At 42.5% G+C, this 26,297-nt stretch overlaps 1 protein-coding gene across 1 annotated transcript in view; it reads right to left on the reverse strand.

Annotated features, from left to right (window-relative positions):
• Positions 1 to 26,297, reverse strand: part of TENM4 (teneurin transmembrane protein 4) — a 2,254,482-nt gene that overhangs the window by 185,726 nt on the left and 2,042,459 nt on the right. The window contains exons 15-16 of the mRNA XM_084644861.1: positions 20,983 to 21,200; positions 19,416 to 19,626 (exon numbers count right to left, since the gene is read on the reverse strand). Of these exons, the coding sequence (XP_084500987.1) occupies positions 19,416 to 19,626; positions 20,983 to 21,200 (429 nt within the window). The remainder of the gene's footprint in view (positions 1 to 19,415; positions 19,627 to 20,982; positions 21,201 to 26,297) is intronic.

The raw sequence follows: 26,297 nt of genomic DNA on the forward strand, positions 1-26,297 counted from the left end.
AAATTCACAATAGCAAATACTCTGTAGAGTACCCCCTCGGTTTTTAATTATGTGTTGACTACCCCATTCCACTAATAAGAAGCTAGGTCCTTAAAATCACTTTGTCACGGTTAAATGCTATCTGAGGTGTTAAATTTTTCTAATGAGTCTGAGAGTGACACTTACTATAATGCCCTCATTTTATGCACATTAGCTTTTCTGCATCATTGTCTTGAAGTAACCTCTTCCAGGGAGACAGAAAGGCCTGGAGAAGACTAAAAAATTGTTCCCTCAGTGGCTGGTGCCATGTAATTGTGGCTTCGCAGCCAAGAATATGAACCTGGCTGGTATAACACAGGGCGATTAAGGTCCCTACATTCTTCCAAAAGCTCTTTGACAATTGAGACCAACTTCTTGGCAACAAGAAAGATCCATGCTACACGATCATCTTGTTTGCCCGAATCAGGGTAGGAAAGGAAACTGCTTCCACGTAGCTCAAAAAGTATTTTCAAACAGTAGGTGCTAAATGGACATGATCTTCCTTCACTATCTCTGGTGAGACCAAACAAACACTGTGACTGGGGGGCTGAGCCAGCAGAAGTCTAAGAGCTGCTGCCCAGCAGTGGGATATTCACCGTTCATTTCATTTCTATGCATTCCAGAATGTAGACCTACTCAGGTTCTCCAGAACTCTCCCCTAACTGGGTGCTCTTTTTAATTTGGAGGCAACAACAAAAATCACATCTACCTAAAGCTCCTAAGAAATCCTGCAGTTGCATCACAAGGCTGGATCTGGTTTCAGGGGTTAGAAGTCTACATGAAAAATCTAGTAGCCTAAAGTAAAGTTTTACTAAGTTCAGTCCGTGAGGGATTGTCTTAATGTTTGCAGGAGCCATAGCTCCTGAAGGACTGAACAGGGCAGCATGTCAGCCACCCTCTGCATCTCTTTCTGATTCCAATGCCAGAGGAGATCGGCTCACCATGTGAGTTGCCAAGTGAGAACAAGACCACAGAGCATCTAAACGCTCATGCCTAAAGCCAGCCTGCTGACACCATGGAAACATAAGAAGTGTGTGTCCTGAGCCACGGCACCAGCTCAAATCCTGTGAGTGTGACAATCGTACAGCTTCCACATACAAATTGTTCTACCCATAGCCTGGAAAATAAAAACAAGGTGAAGTAAGATTGTTTTAAGAAAATATGGGAAAAAACAAAACCACATGGAAATATGGAAAATAAAACAACTATGTTTGCACACATGTGGCAAAAGAGAGGACTTGGCTAAAACTTCAGTGGTTGCTATGATCAATTACATTAGTAAACTCCATAAATCACCAAAGCCAGTTGCACTGGGCAAGTGTTTAAAAGCACTCTTCTCCCTTAAGTATGCCCATATACCATAATATTAGTTAGGGGTATGTTTGAGTTCCAGTATCCATCCTAACCCTTATTTTTCAGCTTTGTCATAACTATACACATATCCCTAGGTATGTACAATATTATACTTGACACTCTAACTCAGTGGTTCTCAACCTTTCCAGACTACTGTGCCCATTTCAGGAGTCTGATTTGTCTTGCGTACCCCAAGTTTCACCTCACTTAAAAACTACTTGCCTACAAAATCAGACAACAAAATACAAAGTGTCACAGCACACTGTTACTGAAAAATGGCCGACTTTCTCATTTTTACCATATCGTTACAAAATACATTGATTGGAATATATTGTACTTACATTTCAGTGCGACACTTGAGCCAGTTTTTCACTCAGGAACCTTGTCAGAAGCCCGAGCCCCACCACTTGGGGCTGAAGCCCAAGCCCCACCACTCAGGGCTGAAGAATGTAACTTAGCCTGGTGGGGGCCTCTTTGGCGTGGCGTCCCGGGCAATTGCCCTGCTTGCTACCCCCTAACGCCAGCCCTGCACTTGCAACCTCCTTAAACCTGTCCCATGATCCCCCTGGGGATCACAACCCCCAGGTTGAGAAACACTGATCTAGGTGAGTTGAGTACCCCCGGAAGACCTCTGTGTACCCCCAGGGGTACATGTGCCCCTGGTTGAGAACCACTGCTCTAATTAATTCTATGCAACCTTGTTGAAGATTGTAGCAATGCTCTCCTTAAAGGGTGTCCAAGTTCAATGTGATACCCCGGCCACATTTTTAAAAATATATGTATTTATTGTTTTTAGTCTGTCTCCCATATCTTCCTAGTGATTCCCCAACATTTTACTACACCAGCTAGTGAGGACCAAGATTACCAACTGCAGGCTCAGCCAAGCCATGCATAACCCCAACCTATGATTTTGCTATAATGGCCAAAGAGAACTTTGAAAACATTGTTTCTTTGCCTCCTTCCAAAACTAAATGGCAGCATGAGTGACTTTGAGAAAGCCAGCAGATCCTACCCAGCCGGGGCAAATCAGCAAAACTTAAACGGCTTGCCTTGGAATGGAGACCACAAGAACTCAAATGTGGAAGCATGCTGAATCATCCTAATTAAATCTTCAAAATCTAATTAGCCACTGAAAAACAAGTTATTTCCTGAATAAACATTGTAAACATTCAGATCTCCTCTGAGATGAGAAATAAATGACATAATGAGACTCACTGCCTGTAGTTCCGCATTGTTGGGAAACAACAGAAGCAATAGCGTCTCTGAGACATGAGTTACCCTCACCCCACAATACACACTAGTCAAACCCACCTCGCTCAGGGAGAGGGGAAGGATTTGCAAAAGTGTCTCAGATCTATAAAAGCAAGAGGTGGAAAATATCTATTAGATAAGAACACACCTGTTCCAGAGATAAACTGCTCCCCTACTGCACACTTTCAGCATCTTCTACAGTATAGTTTTAATTGTTTCAATTGATAAGAAGCCAGATCCCCATCTGGGGTACATCAGCATAACTCCATTGGTCACACTGATGTATATCAGCTGAGGATCTGGCCCTGGTTTTTTGATCAGGTCTCATATGAGACTCTGTCAGTCTGAGCGAGCTCACAATTAGGAAGTTACTGGAAATTCAAACTAAATTTTTCATTGTATAACTTCATCCTATTACTTGTCTTTCCAGTGCAGCCTCTCTTCATTAAACGAGAAAATCTAGATGCCATTTTGCTGTCCGTACCAATAATAAGACTTTGTTCTATACATGTCTTTCATCCAAAGACCTCAAAGGGTTTTAGTAAAGGTCAGTCCATTACTATTTCCATTTTACAGATGAGAAAACTGAGGCACAGACCAGTTATACTAATTATACAAACATTACAAAGTAACACAGTGACAGAAGCAGGAACTGAGCTGATGTTTTCTAGCTCCCAGGCTGGTGGTCTGTTCAGTGGATCACTTTGCTTCTGACAAAGAGATGTGCAAAGGCCAAATGTATTGTGGTGAGCTCTATAACATCTATCACTCTGGCCTACAATTACCTATGTGAATTACCTTTATTCGGATGAAATACAATAAATACATTAAAGAGCTGGACAAATTGCTCGACTCTGGATAGATTTTTCTTTCAGACAATTACCGTGCTCGTTGGTCAGCAGTATTGCTACTTTAACTGTATATCTTTCTTATTTATTTATTCAGCTTAATAACTCGGGTCTATATCTTTGGGCCAGAGGCCAAGGCAGACATCTAGCTGACACCAAATCCTATTAGAGGCTGCAGTAACGCAATTATATGTTAAAGTTAAATATTTTATAGCTACGATAGCCACCAAGCATCATCGCTCCCTAGGCAGTTAGAGGGAATTATCTACGGGCAAAGAAAAACTAGTTATCCAGCAGGCAATGGAAAGTAGTAGCTTTCGTAGGAGTTAATAAGTACCAGGGCTGTTTTCTAACTACTGATTAAATTCCACTCAATGCAGATACTCCAGCAATTTCTTTTGGTAACATCCCCAGACTGCGTTTTTGAGCTGGGTCTGTAAAGCATTTGCTATATCTAGTAATAACACTTTGCACTAAGTTAGCACCTTTAATCTTCTCAACAAAAAACATGATTTAATGAATCAAACCTGGTGCCAACTCCTGTGAAGTAAATACAGTGAGTAATGTCAAACTTTTGTACAGCTGGGTAAATTAAGGCACAGTGAGTATGCCTACGTGGTAGCTGCCCACCCGTGGTAGCATAGTACTCCAGCCATGGAGCACCCACAGGAAAAAATTAGTGGGTGCTTAGCACCTACCAGCAGCCGAGCTCCCCTCTCTTCTCCACTCCCCAGCACCTCTCACTTGCCGGCTGCCCTGTCGATCAACTGCCCCCCCTCCCTCCCAGCGCCTCTGGCCTGCTGCAGAACGCAGTATGCAGGAGGTGCTGGGAGGGATGGGGGAGTAGCAAGGACGGGGCGTGCTCGGGGAGGGGGCAGAACTGGGCAGGAAGAGGCAGGACTGGCAGGAAGAAGTGGGGCTGGGGTTTGGGGGAACGGGTGGAGTGGGGGCGGGAAGAGGTGGGGCAGGGATGGGTGCTCGGGGGAAGGGGTAGAGTGGGGGCAGGGCCTGGGGCTGAGCAGGGGTTGAGCACACCCAGGGAAAGTTGGAAGCCGGCGCCTGTGTGTGGTAGACCGACTTGTGCTAGCAGGGTTCAAACTAGCACAGTAAAGACAGCAGTGTGACACTGGGGTACCTGAAGGGACTTAGGCTAGCCACCCTAGCTTGAACCCAGGCTGTTGGCAGTGGAGAATCCACCACGACACTTGGTAAAACGTCCCAGCGGTTAACCACCCTCACTGTTAAAAATGTACAACTTATTGCCACTTGGATTTATCTTCGTTTAGCTTCCAGCCACTGGATTGTCTTATACCTTTCTCTGCTGGACTGAAGAGTCCAGGATGAGCCTGAGCTTGGGTGTCTAGCTCAAGCCCCTGATGGTCCCACAATGTCCGTACTGCTATTTTTAGGGTGCTAGCTTGGGCCCTGAAAGTGTCAATGTGTCTACCTGCATTGAGCAGCTCACGCCCAGCTGCAGTGTAGACATATCCAGGGAGGTTAAATGACTAGCCTACGGACACACAGCAAGCCAGCACAAGACTAGGAATCCTGATTCCCTGTCCTATGCTCTAACTAGTTGTCCACACTGCCTCTCCAGAAGAAGTGGGCTCAAAGACGTTTGCTCTCCTCCGAGGTTTCCAGCAGGTTCAAATTAGCATGTCAACCTGAATTAGAATTAGCATGTCAACCTGCTCACTTTCAGAGAAAAAGATGTTCACTTAACCCTTGCTTGGGCTGGCTGACCCATTAAGCAGTGGCCCTGGACGCTTAAGAAGACTGCCAGACAAAAACCAACAAACCAGGGGCAGAGACAGCATTTACAGAAAACCATACCAAAGCACCGAACTTGCAGGAAAACCCATCTCGGCTCATGTTTTAAATCCCCTTTCCCATGTTAAAGTGATTTTTAAGCTTGGCCTGTCTATCCTATTCCTGTTGAACAATCTTGCTACAAACAGGAATGCTTTCATTAAACAAGCCAACCAACCAACCAACCAACCAGCTGTACGTGATCCAAAGGTTACCGCAGATGGATTTTTACAAGTTAAGTAAATAAACTCAGTTATGCCCAGGCAGGAAGCCATTAGGACTGACTCTCCACAAGCCCCGCCCCCTCTCTAGTAATTTAGACCTGAGTAAAGGGAGCAGCAAACATGTCCATTCTGATCTGGTTGTGTTTTACCTCCCCTTTGCACCAGTGTGAATGACTGCACATGGGGAAGGGCAGCAGGGAGTCAGGCCTGCGGGCCCAATTCGTCGCTGCCCCTTGAACCCTTTTATGCCAGTGATGCCAAGGCATAAGACCCTCCCCACTCTCCAGTGTAGTAACACTGACATAGAGGGTCTCCGCAGCCCTCCTCTGCTGCTGGAGGCCCTGGCACAGCACTGTGCTGTGTGTGTTTGTGTGGTCATTTTTATGTTTCAGCAACCCCGTGTTGCTGCTGTGGTCCCAGCCAGCCCCAGCAAGCCACTTTCTCTCTGTCCTTGCTCTGGCCCAGGGGAATATTCACACCAATATTCTCACTGCAATAACTGTCCTCAGCCACAGTAAGTCTCATCACTGCTTTCCCTGTTTAACAGGTACTATAACAGCCCTTGGGAAGTAAAAGATAGTAAAAACTGAAGAAGATTCTGACCCTCAGTGAACACAACCCATAATTTCATCTGTCCAGCACATTGGGAGCTCCTGGGGGTTCATTTGCTTTCTAAGGAAACAATGCTATTCAATTAAATTCATTCTGCAGGGCAGGTGGAATTATAAATCGAAAGGACTGTCAGCTGCTACAGTAATTCTGATAATAATGCTAACACAGGATTATGGAGGAGAGAGGAGATAAAAAAGGTTTCAGACATCTAGAAATTTCAAACTTGATACTATGGGTAAATAAAAGACCCCACAACTAAAGCAAATGCAGACATGCTGGATCCAATATTCTCTTGCTCCTCCTTTTCCTTCCCAATTTGAAGTCTGAAAGGATTGGTTCTTTCCTCTCTGCACCTGCAGAAATTTCAATTCTTCTGCTTCATCTGTATTTTAGAATCCTTTTACTTTTCTAGTTCAAATCAACCACACCTGGCAGCTGGGAATGTGAATGTCTTGACAGCATCATGGAAACTCAGTCATTATTTCTGAGTGATCGTTCTCAGTTTCCTCATCTGCAGGACGCCTAGTTTGATGCTGATTCTGCTAATGCCACATGACGGTTTGCCAGATTTTGATATTTTTCTGAAGGTTGGGAGGACTGATTTAATTAAAGATCCATGTATGTAACCCCTTTTTACTCTCAAATCCCACTGGAGGTCTAATCTCCACATGCGGGTATCAGGAAGCCAAAGTAGGAAAAGGGCATTGGGAAGACATGCCTTTAAACAGCTTCCCCAGAAAGTCAGTGTGAAGTACCATAATCACACCATCCAGTTTCATTTTTATCTCCCTAAACTCCTCCTCTGCTGAAACCAATGAAACAAATTTTTAATGACAGGTACCCCATACTTCCATCAACCTATTGACAGCACATTCCTGCTCAATGCAGCAGTGACTCTGCTGTCTGGATTGTTTCAAACGCAGAATGGTGAAGCACACAAAATTTGGAGTCTGGAATCAGTTTGGATAAACATCCAAAAGCTTGGGCTGCTTATCCAGACTATCTGGACCGAAGTGGACAGCACATCATGTGAGATTTCAGCACTTCTGCTTCTAGTCCTGGCTTGAAACACTTTCTAGTTACTTATAGGGCCTCATCACCATACCCACTTAGTGCAAGAGCTACCTTCTTCACAGTATTTCAGCACATCTATTTCCAAAACCAAGCCGGAAAAGCTGAACAAACAGCCTTTCGTGGCATGTTTTTAGAACTTCTGGTTCTAGTCCCAGCTGGAATCTGGAAATGGGATGGGGGAAGCCTAATCATTTCAGAAGCTTAAAGGAGGTTTGATCTGAGTCTAGTTTTGGAAATAGGGGAAGGTTTGGTTTGGTTTGGGAGAATGCTCATCTCTCCTGTTCATCCCTCACCTTTCACTCTCCTTTTTACGAGAAATCCTGCCAGCGAGGAATGCTTGATAGATGAAGGTCACTGTTTGCTTGGAAGCACAATGGGTGGGATTTCAAAAGCACTGAGCGGTGGCCTAATTCTGCTCCCACTGAAGTCAATGGTAATTCGGCTCTAATTGAAGTCAACGGTCAAACTCCCATTGACTTGACCTGGACCAGAGTTAGCGCAGCATTGCACGATTTTGGAAAATCTCTCCCTATGTGCCTCTGCTGTTGAGGGATGCACAACAAACACAATTTCTACTCTGATACCTTAAGAGACGCATGAACACTGAAGAAAGTCACAGAAGAGACAGCGAATTATAGTTCCTAAGGAATTACCTGGGATCATTTCAAAATCTCTGAGCTATCTCAGACACTCTTAACTACTCATTTATCACACATGTCATAAACTAGCTGGAGGAAGTTTCAGCAAAATGGAGCTCCTGGGGCGTAATAAAGCCTACTTACTTGAATACAGTTCCCACACTACTTAGGTGAGAGGGAATCTTTAAATTGCAGGTCCTATGCATAATGAGGGTACTTTTCACCTCTGCAACTAACATGTAAGACAATGGTGCTCTTGACCAAACTGGGGTGTATGTACACTCTAGGGGGTTCCCGGGTTCCACTGATCAACTCTTCTTTCTCCCTCCCAGCGCCTCCTGCATGCTGGGGAACAGCTTATCCCCGGCATGCAGGAGGTGCTGGGAGGGAGGGGAAGGAGAGGGGACGGGGCGCACTCACGGGACGGGGCGGAATCATGTTCGGGGCTGCTGGTCCCATTGATCAACTCCTCCCCCTTCCTCCCAGTGCCTCCTGCATGCTCGGGAACAGCTGTTTAGTGGCATGCAGGAGGCTCTGGGAGGGAGGGGAGGAGCAGGGATGCGGCGTGCTTGAGGGAGGGGGCAGAAAGAGGAGGGGCAGGGATGGAGCAGGGACGGGAAGATGTGGGGCATGGGTGAGGTTTTGGGGGAAGGGGTAGAATAGGGGCGGGGCCTGGGGCTGAGCAGGAGGCTTGGGGGTCTGCAAAAAATTTTAAATCAAAATGGGGGTCCTTGGGTTGCTAAAGTTTGAGAACCGCTGTTCTAGACCATATCTTGGGAATGTTTCTTTTCCTTCCTTTCTTTTTGCAAATGGTGTATTTCAAAATCTGAATTATGGTCCAATAAATGAAATTCTCATATCCCTGATTTGCCTAGGGGATTGCAAGCATAAATCTACTGAAATTTTTTTGTCCCTTCTCACTCATATAAATTGTTGCAAACTAATATAGGAAACAACAATTATTCAGGCTTAAGGTTTAAACTAGCAAATGGGAAGATCAGTATGTTACATTTTCTTTGTTTGTAGCTTGGGGCAAGGCTAAAGCTGGCTTTGAGTCTCATTTGAAATGACACTGTGAATGTGTGTATGTATTCTAGGAAAAACACACACACACGACCTCAAATGTGGACTTATTCAGTTAAATAACTGTCTTTAAATCTAGCAGTGCTACCATTTTAGGTACATTAAAAATAAATTCATTTTCACTTTACACAGACTTGGGCTAATAAATTATGGATGCAGTACCCAGAATGGCAAACATTTAATGGGTTACATTTTTAGAGTGGGGTGACGGGGGATGGGTGTCTGAATTCCTAGTTGTTTCTGGCTCTCCAGGTGGCTTGCTGTGTGACCTGGGGCAAATCATTTCACCTCCCTGTGCCTTAGTTTACCCATCTATAAAATGGATTCAACACCACTTACTGTATGTACTTTGCAGAGCGTGCTGTAGGGATTAATTAAAGAAAGGAGTCACAGGTTCACTATGTATGAATTTGTGCATGCAGAAAAGTGGTCATTGTAAAAACATCACCATGGGCCAATGGTTACCACACAGTGGGGGTAGGGAGCGGGGCGGGGAGCAGGCTGGTGACCATTTCCCCCTCTACAAAGAACAAGAGAAATCTCTGGTAACTGTCGGGAGAAGTTGACCCTCTGTTGGCTTCTACCCGACGGATGTGCTCAATTACCTGCTCATGCATCCAAGCACATATTTTATGGGTACCCTTTAAGCACAGACGTTTGAAAATTAAGCACTAAGAAGCCCGTTGTTCCAACACAAAGACGGCTTTCCTTCTGTTTGCCAAAATATACAAGCAACTCTTAGAACCCGTATTTTTGCTCTTTACTGCTAGAGCATAAATGCAATTAATAGTCAAGCAGCACTGTAATATGACACAGGAATAAAACAAGCTGTGCTTACATTAGCCCGCAGCCTGGGACATACAGACAGAGCTATATACAAAAGTGCAAAAACTAAAACCATATGTCCTGGAGTTTCCTTGATTTGCAAATTTCTCCAGAAGGCTTCAGATAACACTAGAAGCCTTGTCATTAAGGCAGAATTCCACTGTTCTAAGAAACATAACAAAACTAAAAAAGTAACTTTAGAATTAAATAAACCTTTTCTTGACCCTAAGGCTGAGGTAATTACCCCAATCAATAAACCTTTTGTACAAACTCTATCAGATCAAGAGAACTTGTCTGCTGCAAACAGCACATTGACAAGCAGTGGGTGACAGAGTGAGTTCAAGGATACCAGTCTACGTTAGTACAGATGTAGACAGAGCTCATTAAAAAAAAAACACCTCTTTTTTTTCTTTTGCAAACTACTAATCAAAAATAGAGAGAACATTCCTTGTGCATTAACCAACATTTATTTTTCATTCCTGCAGTGTCTTCTGAAATTACAAGGGCTATTCTGAAGAGGAATTCATGCCAAAAAAATTGTCCTGAGAGCTGATGCTGAATTAATTATTCCATCTGTGGCTTACTGCTAATCCATCTTTACACAGAGTGGGACAATCCCAGAAGTTACTTTGAAACGTAGCCTTTCCACTCATAGAATCAAGGAAGAGACGCATCGTATGCAGAAACAGAGGCTGTGAAAACTGTTAGTGCCACATGTCTGACCTTTATAGTTTCTTACTACTTAATTATCTTTGAGATGTGCCACAGATTTCCCCTTTATTTGAGGTGCCATAAATTTTTGACTCAAAGGTCCTGTAAATAACCATTATGCATACCATCAGAGTTGGGAGGGAGGGTTGTTATGCAAGAATTCTTTTGGACACTTACAAAGAGGAAAAAAAAGGTCATCCTATGTAAGACCTAGATTTGGTCTGACTGGTCTCATTTCAGGTTTTTGGAAGCACCTTGGGCCCCAGCTGTTTAAGAAAGCCCCATTTAGCAGACAGAATGGCGCACCGTCGGAACAGGTGTTAGACAAGAGTGCAGCCAGCCTACTTCAATTTGCATGGTACAGCTACAATGCAGCACATGTCCTATGACAACTCTGGCAGAAATAATAACAAAACAGTGTGGGATCTGCTTTCCGTGTTGTTTGTCTGGCAGTGACACTAGCCAAATGGCAGGATGGGAATTGGCCACTGACTGAAGCTGAAAAGGACTTAAAAACCTGGAGAAGTATTAAGTCTGCTGGAAATCACAGGCAACACAGGGGCAACTAGAGAGATGGGCTTTGATACTGGGAGATGCTGAGCATCCTCAGTTCACTTCAATGGGAAATCAGAATGCTCAGCAGTCACAGAATCTTAGAACTGGAAGGGACCTCAAGAGGTCATCTAGTCCAGTCCCCTGCACTCAAGGCAGGACTAAGTATTATCTAGACCATCCCTGACAGGTGCTTGTCCAACTTGCTCTTAAACATCCCCAATGATAGAGATTCCACTACCTCCCTAGGCAATTTATTCCAGTGCTTAACCACCCTGACAGTTAGGAAGTTTTTGGAAGCCTTGCAGGACTGGGGCACAAGTGATGGGATTTAGGGAGTTATGGAGGCTTTGGTACACTCACAGGAAGTATTCAGATGCTACACTGAGGAAGGCCATATAATTACCTGGATAGACACATAGTCACTTATTTACTGAGGGTGAGATACAAGAACCTCACTGAGTATTTCAACTAAGGAAATGTAATCCAGTGTGAAAAACACAAGCCCCTCCCCACATTCCCTCCCCACCAAACTCCATTTCTAGATCCAAACCAAAGTTTTTTTTTAAAGGATTTACATTTTAATTCCACAACCCGCCCCCCCACAACTGCTTTTGACCCATCAGGGGTAATTGGAAGTGCTGTAAAGGTGTGGGAAAGTATTTTCTTGCAAGGCTTAAAGCTAAATTTTGCAGAGATAAGAGATCTGGGTAATTCTTGGATAAGCAGCTGACCTGAAACCTGGATTGTGAACCTTTTGAAATTGATCCATTACAGTTTAAAACACAGTTATAATACCTAGATAGATAACAATATGCACAAAGGGGCTAAGCCCCATTTAGGTTAGGAGGGTTGGTAATGGGACAGAAAGCTTCTAGTTCCAGAGTTTTTACTCAACCTGGTTTAGAAATGACCAAAAGTGGGTACCATCAGGGGCTGCTCAGTGGTCTGTGTAAATGACAGTTGTCAATCCAATTCTTCATTAACAATTATTTACATCACAGAAACCACCACTCTAGTTGGCACCAGTTGCGATGTTTCAAAGACAGCAAAGACTGAACAGGTGCCGAGAGCAAGTTGCCTTCTCTGCTCTAGACGTGGGATAAATTTTTCAGAAGTGCCTCAGGGTACATCTACACAGCTGGCGGCAACAAGCCTCCCAGGCCAGGCTGACAGACACAGGGTAGAAAGGCTCGTGCTAGCACTCTGAAATAGTGGTGTAGCCAGTGCTTTGAAGTTGAGAGTCGGGCAAGTCGGAGCTTGAGTTCTGAAGCTGACTCCCCATCCCCAGGCTTCAGAGCCTGAGCTCCAGCCTAGGCTGCAATTTCAAAGTACTAAGTGATTTATGAAACTAAGGCTTGGTCTATACTTGGTCTATACACAATAAGATCAACATACGGCAGCTTATGTCAATCTATTTATGTCTGTGTACACATTACAGCCTTGCTCCCACCGATGTAAGTGCCCTACTATGCCGACATAACTCCACCTCTATAAGAGGCATGTGTCTTTTGTCAGTGTAGTGTGTAGGGTGACGCAGTGTCCATGTAGCACTGTGTTACTCACATGTCATTCTTGTCAATTTCACTGCTCCAGCATTGACAACTAAATTGGCAAGAAAGCCAGGCTGTCATTGGGGCATGTGGAAGGCTCCAGCGAGAGCCTGGCTGCCGCTGAGCTCCCCACTCCCAGCCAGGCTGCCGCCTGGAGGCTCCTGGCTCCCCATGGGGAGCTCTGGTACAACATGGAGGCTCCCCTTGAACCCTGGTACATCCCAGAGGCTCTTGGCACCCTGTGGGGAGCCCAGCAACTGCACTCCCACAAGCTGCTCAGACTCTGGGCATGGAGCTCACAGCCAAGAGCCTGGGTGGGTCAGGGAGGTGAGAGCCCAGGGGGCAGCTGGGTTCCCGGTGGTGGGGAGCAGAGAGCCTGGGGGGCAGTCAGGTTCCAGACAGGGAGCTGTATATGGAGCTGAGAGCCCAGGGTCTCAGCCCCCACACTGCCCCTCTTTGGTTGGTGGAAGTGCTCCTGGTGAGGAGAAGAAGAAGGGTAGTTTGGACATGTACCATCGCAGTAACTCGACCTAACATAGATTGATTTACGTTTCTAGTGAGGACATGCCCTAAGTCCTATTTTCAAAAGAGACTTAGGCACCTACAAGCCTAAGTGCCATTGACTTTCAATTAGATTTAGGCTTAAGTGCCTAAGTCAATTTTGAAAATGGGACTTAGATGCTTCTGAAAATGTTTCTGGTAATTGCTTTAGTTTAAGACATAGTGGTGGTGTAGCAGAGACACTTGCAATACTGCTGCCTATTATGAACCTGTTAGTAACAGGATAAATGTAAGATTTCAGTGCGCACGGCTGTCAATCTTTCATGAGCACTGAATTCACATAAAAAATCCTCAACAAATGGATGACTCTGGGTCTGTGCAAAGAGTAACAGCTCCATGTGGGTGGAAGTAACAAAGGTGTTGAGTGGTAACCCAGGATAAAGATTCTGTGATTTCACAGAAGGGGGATTGATCACAGGGTAGCAAGAAAATGAAAAAGAGGGCTTTTTTGTCTTTTAACTGAACAGAGCTCCTAACTATAATCTGACAGGGCTTTAAAACTCTGTGAGAAACCTGTGTGGGAAGTATCTGAACCGAACAGGAGGAATCTGGAGTACCAGGAAGAAGGCACTGAAGGCTTGAGGCTAATCAAAAAATGGCATCTAATGGAGTGGCTGTCAGCAAGGGCATGCAAGGGGAATCGCAGAGCTAAAGGCAAAACCTATTTGCAGACCATGCGAAGTACCACTAATAGTTTAGCAAAAGTAAAGTTGTGACTTTCCTCACCCATCATTTTTCTTTAATTTCAAATTTTTTTCTGTACAGGTTGAGCAGACGGAAATGTCTCTGAGCCTAGGAAGTGAAGGATTCTTAGCTAAGTGCCCGGACACCAGCCCCATGAGGCAGAAATGCTCACAATTCTTGCTGTGACTCAGGAAAAGGGACACTTATTTTTGACCATGCAAACAAAAGGGAAAAGGAACCTCTCTTAATAGCTGGGCCCATCCTGGCAACGTGAGGTGGATGAAACCAGTCAATGTCCTTAGACTCGAGGGCCCTTAACTTTAAGCATGCACTAAAGTGCTTTGCTGGAGGAGAGCCTCAGCCAAACTCAGAAAGGAGGATCAGATGGTGTAAGCTAGATCCTCATCTACCCAGGCTCCCTTAAACCTACTTACACCTACTCTCTCGATGTGTAAGGGAGTCTAAGTTAGTGTAACTCAGAATTTGAGGAGCTGGAAGAAGGGGTGAGTTAAACCAGATGCCATCCTATTTTGGCTTGTAACTTCTTTTGGCTTCTCAGCATGTACATTTAGACTCTCTCAGACACCAACAGAGAGAGAGGGTGTGAGAACCTCTAATGGATTCCCAGTTTCTGTACGTGGCTAAGTCGGTGGAACATAGGCACTGACTGTACAGAAAGCAAGTGTGAGTTACAGACACTCCCACTAGACTTTCTTGGGAGCAACCTAAATACTGGAATCTGTGCAGAGAAATTTTCAGACAGGGTTAAGTCAGAACTCTTCATATCACTTCTTGTGCCACCTCCTGCACCCAGGACAAGTCATGCACCCTCTCTCTCCTAGTCTACACTCATTACTATGGTGAAGTATTCCTATGTCAATCTCCTGGCTGACAATGTCTCTACACCTTCTTGCATTTGAACTCTTGTCCCAGGGAATGTACTGGGCTTGGTTATATGTTAGGCTCCTGCAGGAAGGAGCCTGCCTTTTGATATGTACTGTAGAGTGCTGTGCACACTAATTGGGCTCTATAAATACAACCTCTAGGTCTCTTTGTACTTTGATGGAGAAAAGCACTCACTGGCAGTTTTCTTTATGGGCAGCGGAGGGGGAAGGAGGAATGACAGTACTTTTCTTAATCTTAAATCGTGTCTCTTGCTGAAGCTAAAAGCTAGCTAAAAACCCCCCATCTCATAATGGGTGTTCTGCATGCACTTCCTCTTGCTTGCTGGGATATGACGTTTCACCAGTAAACAGACAACCTCTCCTCCCACATGTTCTCTGTCTCTCTCTCTCTCTCTCTCTAGCGCACAGCTGAAAGCTTTCTTCCCTTTGATTTTTCCATGGCCCTACACAGCCCAGCCTGCTACAGCTCAGCAGGAACAGCTGCTGACAGGCTCCCTCTCTGACTTCATAGATGTTGCTTTCAGGCTCTCAGATGTTTCTTGCCTCCACTGAACAGATTTTTGGCCAACATCTCTGTCTCAGATGTGCTGACTCCAGCTCTCCCTTAGCCTCCTGTTTTATTCCACTTATAGCAGATTGCTCTGACTAAATCACTGCTGCCAGGCAGAGGTGAATCCACAAGGCGCTTTTCAGAGAAGTGTTTCTATTAAAAATTTCAGAATGTGCTGCCAATGTAATTTACAAGAGGGTTAATTCATTGCTGAGAGACACTGATTCTCCATTCCTTCATGATGTTTTGTGCTGTAATTCAGTGGAACGAAATGAAAAAAGGTTATTAAAAGCTGAAAACTATGCCACAATAATCCCCCCCCCTCCCGAATTGTCATTATTTAGGATCAGCATGAGTTTTGATGGGAGTTATAATGCCGCATTCTCCCACGGTTTACACGTGATGCCAGGATGCATATACAGGAAAAGATGTTGATAAAGTCCAGTCCTTTCGGCTGTGATGTTTCTATGGTAGGCAAATCTACCTCCTTATAGGAAACAGGAGAAGACGAAAGTGCTATCAAAGCAAATTACAATGCTACTGAGTGAGTGGATTTCCTTCTAGCTTTGCAGGATTCCAAAACTCTAACTAGGCACAGGCTGGTGCTTTACTAAATTAAATGTGCCATCGAGCTGAGAACACAGATTGCTTGTCTTTTGCTCCTGTTTTCCCATGAATAATGGAGAGTATGATCAGTCCAGACAGGTAGTGTACAATAATTACCGTCAGTGTTGCAATATGGAGAAACTGACCTATGCTGACTGATTTTATTGACAGTTTGGTCAGTTGGAAAGCAGGAGATGAACTTAGCAGAATCCGTCCAAAACGTTTGTTTCTGGAACATGTACCATGCTCAAACAGGACTCCAACTGAAATTATGGAAGTTTTTTCCAAGAAAAAGCTGCAGGATTTGGCCCTCTGCGGTTGTTATTAACTGTTACCCATTATTGTGAACAATTAGCAGGTTTATAGCACTTTTCATTTTCAGTCAGTTCATTCTCACAGCACCTCTGTGGATCAGATAAATAGTATTATCCCCATTTTACAGATTAGGAAACTGAAGCACAGAGGGATTAAACAACATACACAAGCCTGAAAGGAGTCAGTGTCAGCACTCGGATTAAAATAGAGAGTCATGGCTCCCAGTCCTGTACTCAGACTGCTAGACCCTGCCTCTTCCTTGATAATGCTTATAAATTCAAAATGCTTCTTCCCTGTATTTATTATTTCTTTGGATTTCTGCAATAATCAAACAGAGTTTTTCCATGTGTAATTCTGACAAAAATAAAATCAAACGACAGCCATCAGAGCTCAACACCACCCAAACACAAACCTCCCACCCCTGTACATAAATGTAACCTGCCCATCACATATGACTTGATATATTTAAATGGCACTGGAATTTTACACCTGGGTTCATAAACCTGGAATGTCAGGTTGCTGCATCCTCTTTGCTATGGTGTCAACAGAAATTGCAACACAAGACGCTACAGTTTTTATGGACTTAAAGGGTAGCAACCGTGTCTTGTCAGAGCTCATGAATACACTGAAAAGTGTCTGAGATTCTCCTATACATAGTGTCCTATTTAATGATTTCACAGGAAACCTCCAGCAGATATTTTTAAAGGCTGCGGTTGAAAATGAACATATAAGCAAGGGACTGACCACTTCTGGCCATTAAAGTTCTCACAGTACTTTTTGTAAGGTGTTAGCTTAGCTGTGGTGTCCTGGCCAAATTCCTGTCAGGCAGTCACATCATGCTTATCTAAAATTCAGACTCTAGACTCATCTGGCATAGTAGTTTTCACATCCTGTCCCAAAGTGGGTCAGTTGTGTCCTTTCTATGTACTGTGGCTTTGCATTATTATATGGCAGCTGGTGGGTGAAATGATTCCTCAGACAGCGGAAAATCCTGCCTGCACCATCTTATTAGAGCTGGTCTATTTGGTGCATTGGTCTGCACCAGGGGGTGTAAATTCTAGTGTGCATGAGTGTGTCACACACTAAGTGGCCCATATGGACCCTGCTGGCGCATACTGGAAGTGTGCGTTAATTTAGTCCCATTTCAAACAATACTATGTAACCTGCTTTAGTGCATGCCAGCAGGGTCCACACAGGTCAGTTAGTGTAGAACACACTAGTGTGCCCTAGAATGTACACCTTTCTAGTGCAGACCAGCGCACCATGTAGACAAGCTGGTAGAAGCAGGGCAGAGCTGGAAGTGCAAAGCCTTGAGCCTTCCTGCCAGCAATGGGCAGAATACTTCAAGGTGGATGGGGGGATATAGTGGGTGGCACCTTACAGGTGGTCTAAAACAAGATCACAGCCTGCGCCACCTGCTATGTGGCTGACCACAATGCATGCTTGGGTGAGCTTAACCACAGAGGACCAGGCCACCCTGAAGCTGCAGAGCACTTAAAGGAGCCTTACCCAGTCCTTCAGCCCAGTGCTGACAGGTGTACTAGCACTGTTATCTTGCCCTTCTACAGTGTGAGTGTAGCGATGTGGGGAGAAGAGTCTGATTCCAGCTTGTACTTTGCAATCAGTTTGAAAAGTACAGTGATTATGTTTTAAAATTCTCTTCCATTGTGAGAGCTATTACTGGTTGAGTGGCATATGCCATCTGCAGGGGAATCTCTCAAACTGAAGGTAGAATCCTTCAGAACAGAAGAAACTTTTTAAAATGGAACCCACTATATGAAAAGCACTTGGGGATCCTTTTGGATGAGAGTGTCGGATAAAGGTAAAATTTGTTTCAGTTACAATAATTTGCTAAAGTAAACTAAGCAAACTAACAAAACCACATTGTGGAGTAAATCTTCCATTTAATAAGTTAAAGAGCAATTATTTCTGGTGTTGCTTAATTGTAAACAGCCTTGAATACATTGAATTCTGACACTGAAGGTCTGTTTATGTTCTAAGTTTTCATTTTAACACAATATTACAGTAGCAGTGTATTAAACAAACTTGAGAAGTAAAACTATATATTGGAGCCTTAATGATTTTGCTTTAATAAGACCTAAACTTTTAATTAACCTGCCAAGACAAATTGCAACCCATAGCTCTCAGGTAACTACTGCAGACAGCTGAGACTCAATGCCAATGCCTCTTTGGGGAGAGGAATTAATGGCAACACTGGAATGAGCCTGCTTTATGCAGTAAAGAAAAAAGGTCCATTAAACAATCATTGTGGGTAGAAGAAACCTAAGTGCTGATTTTATGGAGGAGTCTTTGAATTACAACAAAATGGATATGGGGATATGAACCTGCTCAGGAGGTCAGTCAAATATAAAATTAAACATGAAGGAGTCAGAAATAGGTTCTGGTAAAGGATTGATTGCAAACAGAGGGATATAGACCTGGGACAGGTCATACAGTGTGAAATGTATATGCTGGAAGAAGAATTTTGGGGTGCTGTGAGAAGAGGTGGTGGTTACTCCGTGCCTGGTGCTAACTGATTGCTTTACTGATGGAGAGCCTGGGTGAGTTCTGGATACCCAATTCCCATCCATTTGAATATTTCAGCCTCTTTCTTTTAGATGAGGCATAAAACAGGTTCATACAATGGGCTATCCCCTCCCATAGTGCTTTTTGCAAGAGACGGGGTATTAAATTTCGTGTCTTTGTCCAACTCCAATTTAAGTAATTATGTGATACCCACAGTTTCAATCAGATATGGTATTCCTCACTTCCTGTCCCAAACTGCTGCTTGATGCTGCTATGTGCTGTTGAACAGCTGCCCAATTCCACCAGAAAATAAAATAAATGACCAATAGAAATAGAATCAAAGTTTCCAAATAGAAGGATCAGGGAGGAGGGGCCATCTTTGTAATCAATAACTCTGGCTTCATCTGCAGTGGCAGGCAGCTTGTCTAAAACATAATTTTTAAATAGGGCTTTAATACAGTTATGCCCCATCCAGGCCATCATGGATATGTTAATCCTTACAGTATTTAGCATTAATATTGTGTGCAGTTTTGTTCCCAAGAGAACAACCATTGCCCAAATATCCTCACTTACGCTAAATAGTACTTTACTCTGTGAGTGGTCTCATTAAAATCAATGAGATGGTCCAGGAGTAAGATGCTACTCAGTGCGAGTAAGGGTATGAGAAACTGGCCCTAAGGTACATAGATTATGTAAAACAATATAGTAAATCCTTACCGATGGCAGTGGTAAGAAAAGAAACCACCTCGGACTCTTTGCCATCATTGTAGAAGGCCAGATGCCATATTCCTGTATCCAAATACTGGATAAACCCCGTCTCATGACTGGACATTGGCACAAAGCCTCTAGGTTGCCGCTGAGGTCCTTCCAGACTCCTCACCTCCTGGGTAAGTAGCCGTCTCCCATCGAGGAGCTCAACAAAGTCAAACTGAAACACAAAGGAAAGATGTTCATTGTATATTTCAGGATTCCAGAAAATGATCACGCTCCCTGGTCCAGATCTGTCTCAGGATGGGCAGAAGAGCTTTGCATTAAACATATGACACCCACACTTATGGATCATCATACAAGATATTTCCTCTGGTAAGTCATGACATGTTCCAATTCAACCTATAAGGAGATGCCTGGAATTGTGTCTGTTCACAGTAGTTTGCTGGATCTCCACCCATTCTTCTCCTCTTGTTTCTCTCACAGCTCCTCACATACCCGCAGGAGCTCTTCTAATGCCTCCAACACACTGTGGCCACATTTTTTAAAATTCATAAAACCTTAAAACCAATAAAAAAAATGCAAAAAAAAAATTGTGATTCCCACCTCATTACAAGGACCATCTCTTGCACATGTAAAGCTAAATTCTGATGTTGTTGAATCAGCCATTGTTTTCAACTTGGCCTATACTGTACAAATGCAATTTTTAAAAATACTTTATATGACATTAACTTTAATTTCTTACTATATACAGACAATGAAGTCTAAATGAATTTAATATGGTAACAATAATTTTTAATCTCCTGACTTTTGTGAGTATAGAACCTTAACCATAAAGTTAGTTTTTTGCATTTTTTTCCCCCCTTGCTTCACTCTTTACATAGACGTTGGGTAAAATCCTGGCCCTACTGAAGTCAATGGGAGCTTTTCCACTGACTTCAGTGGGGCCAAGATTTCACTCCTTATTTCTTAGCATTTCTTAGCAAAACATGCTTTCCAAGTTTGTCAAATCCAAATAATGTAGGTTATCTATAACTTGTATTAACTACTAAAATAAAAAGACCCATCATTTTTTCATGACTCTCAGAAAATAATCTTCAAATTATACTGCAAAATCACTTTAGGATAGGAAATTTCAGCATAAAAAATAAGTTTCATGGGCAAATCAGAAGCACCTGATAATAGGCACTAATAATGAAAGTGGGCTTCATGCCAATAAACACAGACCATGCGTAATATGGGTGTATACAAGCACTTTGGGACACATGCAACCAGCACTTGTGCAAATAAAATTGCATATTTGGCGTATAACATTATCTGTCTACGGCTCCAACCTGGGAAATCATCCTTATTCAGGATCTGAATTGGTGCTTAATGTTGGTGAACGCATATTTTGCAGTTGTCACGTAGGCATCTATTTTTGAATATTTGAACCTCAGTATCTTCCATGAACCCACAGAATTCTTGAGATAGGTAACTGAAATAAAAAGAGGGGCCAGCTACCTTTTCAAGGTACAAGCTACAAGCACATAAATTCTAACATAAGTGTTGGTTCCTTGAAATGTGTTCCTGTTACCTGGGTATGTGAAGGAGGAAGGCCTTTCCTGCCATAAATCCCAACCAGAGCGGCCTTTCCTAAAGACACATTGAATTTCAGATGCACTGGATGGTCAATGAACACTTGAGATCTCCAAAAGATACCAGGAGGAATCTTCTGTGTGGCTCGTCGTCCAACATCAATTTCTCCAGAGTCTATAAAACTGTCCTCCGGAAAGAAACTACGGGGCTTTCCTGCTGAGACATAGGAACAAAAAATCCCCTTGGATTAGCCTAGCCTCCCATAAGTAATCTGATCAAACTGGTATCTCTGACATTGATCTACCAATGTGCTGACTTTTTCAGAATACATTATGCATCAAGTCTTTATGACTATGAAAGAAAAATGGATAGGATTACTCCTGGCTACGCTCCATCTTTCTAATGAAAACATGTATCTTGGAAGAGCAACATGGATTCCCAAATGGCCCTCTGCTTAAATCATAACAACAGAGCTTGTTAAATTACATGTTAATGTTAAAAATAAATCTTACATCACATCACATCGTTAATTTAAGTTATTTATGGAGAAAGTAATTATTATATTATCAAAAAATGTAGTGATTGTGAGTTTCCCATGCACCATGGAGTCAGATGACTATGTCAAGAACATCTGTTTAAGTGAGGGTGAATTAGGCAGGGGGAAAACTAAAAGTAAAATTCACTGCTAAATGAATGGTTGGCAATTGTGGGGATGCTTGGGATGGCATCCCCAATATGAAACACCTAAATGAAGGAGGGACATTCAGCAAAGGTAGGGGACCATAATATGCTGCACTTCTACAGTGACTCCCATTTAAGAATTCAAAGGTGTTTTTATTAGATTTCAAAACAACTCTGTGAAGTGGGTTATGATTATTATCCCTGTTTTACAGATGGGAAAATTGAGACACAACGATTAAGGCACCATTTCTGAAAGAGTCTACTGAGTTTGGGTGCCCACCTTGAAACACTTTGGGCTGATATCCAGAGGTGCCAAGAACCTACACTTCCAAATGAAGTCAACAGGGTGCTCGGCACCTCTAGATATCAGGCCCTAGGCATCTCAAGTTGGGCAGCCATACACTTAAGCTCTCAGAATTATGGGCACTTTGGAAAATGGGGACCCAAGGGAAGCACAGTTAATTAGGGTCAGAGAGGGAAATAAAACCCCAGGACTGCTGACTCCCAGGCCTTTGCTTTAATCACTGGCCCATGCTGCTTCGCCTGAAATTACAGCAAATTAGGAAAAGAGATAGAGATGAAAAATGTCATCGCTTAGGAGGCTGCCTTTATTTTATAATTAAACACACTTGCATTTGAAAAGTATATGTTACCATCACCTCCCAGATTTCAGCTTTTATAGGAACAATTAGGAGCCAAGAGAACACCATGTGGACCATCATAGGCTGTCTTTATTACCCTTAGATATTCAAATCAACCTACTATTTCATCTCTTTGCTACTAAAACCCATTACAGTATGTTTCACAGATTCAAATGATTCTAACAAAATGAGAAAGAATCTTTCAGGAATATGAAGTCATTTGTAACAAAATCACGTTTGTAGGAACTTTTTTTTTTTTTAAATAATATACTCTACATTTGGGGAATAAGAAACTACAATGTCCTCCTACCCATTACGAATTCTCATCAAATACCCTCACAATGCACATTTAATGCTGAATTGGTGGTTGATAGGGCAATTAAATAAAATATTTTGCTGTTTTAAATAATAAAAATCCATTTAAATGTTAAATTTCTCCATATATCATCATCCTAATGTAAACTCCACAGCAGAAGCATCAGGTTCAAACTGTAAAAATGTCATCTTAATTAAAAATAGATAAAAAAGTTAAAATTCATGTTAACATTAAAAAGCACCCAATGCTGTTTCTATCTTTATTATGGAGATGAGTTTGCATTTAATTTTTTAATCCAGGAAAGCTATTAAGCACATGCTTAAGTTTCAGTCCCAATGAAACTACTCCTGCTTAAAGTTAAGCATGTACTTAAGGCTTTGTTAGATTGGAACCTTATGGAACACGTATGCCTCATTATCATTATTATTTTTCAGAAACACTGTTACATAAAGTTCATTAATAAAAGTCTGATTTTGAAAGGAATAAAATCACATTCACAGAAACATGGATCTGCTATTGTTATCAACACCTAATTTAGTTTTGTCCTTTTTGCGCTCAAAGGAACAAGGAAAAGTCTAGACTCCTTATTTATCCGTGTTTTAAAATCAAGATTAACAGAGGCATTTTGGGGGAATAGGAAATTATAATTAAACCATTTGCAACACTGCAAATAGCATAGAATAATACAACGGAGATCAAATTAGTTTAATTCCATGAGTTTTATTTTGTAAATTGGATTATTAGAATTTGCGTGACTCCTAAAAGTCATTTTTCAGGATACTGTCAGTCTTAAGACAGACAGTTTGTGTGTGTAAGGCTCTCTTTCAAAACTTCCTATTCTATCGGCATGGGATGCAAAGAGAGCTATGAGAAGCTAGAAAAAGATACAAAGACTTTTTCTGGTCCACATCAAAGGTACATTTCTGGATTATTACTGATGTATTTGATAAACACATGGAATTCAAAATGGAAAGTCAAAGCACATGGTGTTCTTTCTGACTGGTCATTAATGAAGATCTTATATCAACAAATGAGGCAGGGTGAGTTTAAAATACTAAATGCTGCTGTGCAGTAGATACCTCAGAAGAAATGAATTCCTTGTAGTAGAGTGAGTGGTGCTTGCTCAAATGAAGAAAAGAAAAAAAAAAGTTCTGTGTTTGAGGCAAAAATGGCCATTCCACAGAAATAATTGTGAAGATTTCAGATATATGTCTTTTCTTGACTGTCAGTTATATATATGAAAATATCTGATGTACTTTTTTTCTGGAGCTAGTCAAAGCAGCTGCTTCATGTCCCCACTGGGTGAGATTTACCCCAGTGCAAAAGTTCAGAGCAAGATTTTCCGCACAGGAGTAAATGTCGCCCATTGACATCAACAGGAGTTGTCAATGGCGCCAAACAGAATAGGATCAGGGCCTGAGAACTGGCTATCCAGAAAGAAACTCAAATAAGAATGCAATTTCAGTACAATTTCTAATCCGAAACTTTATCTAACTAACTTGAAGCAAAATTAATTTCAGATCTGAATTCCTAATTGTGCTGCGAATTACTTTGCTCTTCCAACACATTACCTTGCACATGCAACACTTTAGTTTCCAAAGCAACTATTCATAATTTATTCAGTTATCAAAATGAACTGTTTCATTTTTGAGCCCAACTGAGTTTAATTATAGTTCTGATACAGGCTTTGATTCAGTAAAGCACCCTGATCCATCAAAGCCCTTAAGCACATGCTGAAACGTCACTGAGTTCAATGGCACTTAAGCAGAAGCTTATATTTGCTGAACAGGGATGGACTTAAGCACATGCTAAAGTGCTTTGCTGGACTGGAGACAGACTGGAGCTGGTAACTGCCTACAGCTAGCAATAACCAATTCATTTCAGCAAGAAGGAAATGTTAGCCCCAACCAGCCAATTCCACCATAGGAAAAGTAGTCTCTTTGAGGATACTTTTCAGTCAATTTTCATAATTCCAATGATATACCTTCTTATTTAGAAAAGCTGTTGTGTAATATTGCTAGCACAGACTGGTAACTACCATGTTACCACCCTGCACAGGTAGCTGCATTTCAGTGGTGGACATTGTCACCCCTGTAGAGACACATTTAATTTTTAATCAGGAGCAGATCACGCCCACAGGTTCCCCAAGACATGCAAGAAGATCACGCTGAGGCTCTGCACAGCTCTCTACCTACAGTAGTCCTCAGAGACCCCCCCTCTAAGTAAACCTCCCCAGTGCAGAGAGGATTTGGCAGAAAAGCCGACAGACTGTGAGAGCATATACATACGCATGTATGTATACACAGAGAGAGAGAGATCCACACTCCTATTCAGACAAAACTCCTTTTGATTTCAGAGGGGGTTTCGCTGAGAAGGACTGAGAAAACTCAGGAAAGACCTTTGATTTGGCCCCTTGATTATTAGATATATCATTTTAATTTTGATCTTTGAATAGGGAAGGCAGAGATCAAATGCAGTGTATAGGGATTTGAACATAGCAATTTAAACGGAAGACAAAAGAAAAATAAATTTTATCGTGAGGACTTTTTGAATGCAGAAATATTCAGTAGTTCACTACATTGTCTAGCAAGCTTTGTCCAGGGTCCTACAGTTCTGGATTAATTGATTTACATTGTAATAATTTCATTTGACACTGACCAGTCATTAGTAACTTTGTTGCTTTAAGGCATATGTAACTCTGGCCTTTGTTTGCATTCAGAAAGACAGATAATCCCATTAAGTAAAATTTCTGTAATTAACAGATGCCAAATAAGCTTACTTATATAAGGCCTGATCCCAAGCCCACTGAAATCAGTGGAAAGACTTCCATCAATTTCACTGGGCTTTGGATCAGGCCCACATTCCTTGCCTGCCCTCTCCTCCGCCCTCCACCGCCCCGCAACTACAACTCCACCAATTCTACTGGAATGAGAGATTTTTGATCTCATGGTCACTTAAATTTGAAGAAAAGACGGTGCAGCATAAAGAGCTTTATTAAATTCAAAGCTGAATTCCTCATTTCTTCATCTCCCCTACATGAATCTTAGAGTGATGAAAACCCTGTGCTTTGCAGACCCCATAGGTATTTCTGGCACTGATGCCTCCATTGAAAACACAAAGTTGCAAAACCCTTGCTTGCTTGTGGAATAGTGTAGTGTTTTTTAAATTAGACCCTGATTCTGCATAGTTCTGAGCAGGCTCAGGGCCTCTAACTTCAGTGGGACTTGAAGACTGTCAGCACCATGCAGACTTTGCAGGATTAGGCCCTTCATTTGGCTGTCCTTGAAGGTACATGGCCATCTTCACAATGCCAAAGCCTGCAATGCCAACAACTTTTAATGACTATTTTGGTACCCACAACAATGCCAACTAGTAACCAAAAGAAATACTAGGGTAAGCACTGTTGTATTGCTGTAGAGAAAGCACAGTGATAATCTTCAAGGCATCACTTTAGCTCTTAAGACATGAACATGGTTTCTCAGGAATATAGCCCATAGACGACATGAAGCAGGGCTTTTGTGGTGGAATACTGTACCCACACGAGATGTGGTGCCCATATCCCCTCCTTGAGAATGGCCTCATAGGTTTGCTGAGGACATACACCTTATCTTCATGTTAATGGACATTAAAAGGATGTGACATCTGGAAACATAACTGACAACTACTAGCTCTAGA

This window comes from Lepidochelys olivacea (assembly GCF_965140295.1).
Source record: "Lepidochelys olivacea isolate rLepOli2 genome assembly, chromosome: 1".
Taxonomy (NCBI): Eukaryota; Metazoa; Chordata; order Testudines; family Cheloniidae; genus Lepidochelys; species Lepidochelys olivacea.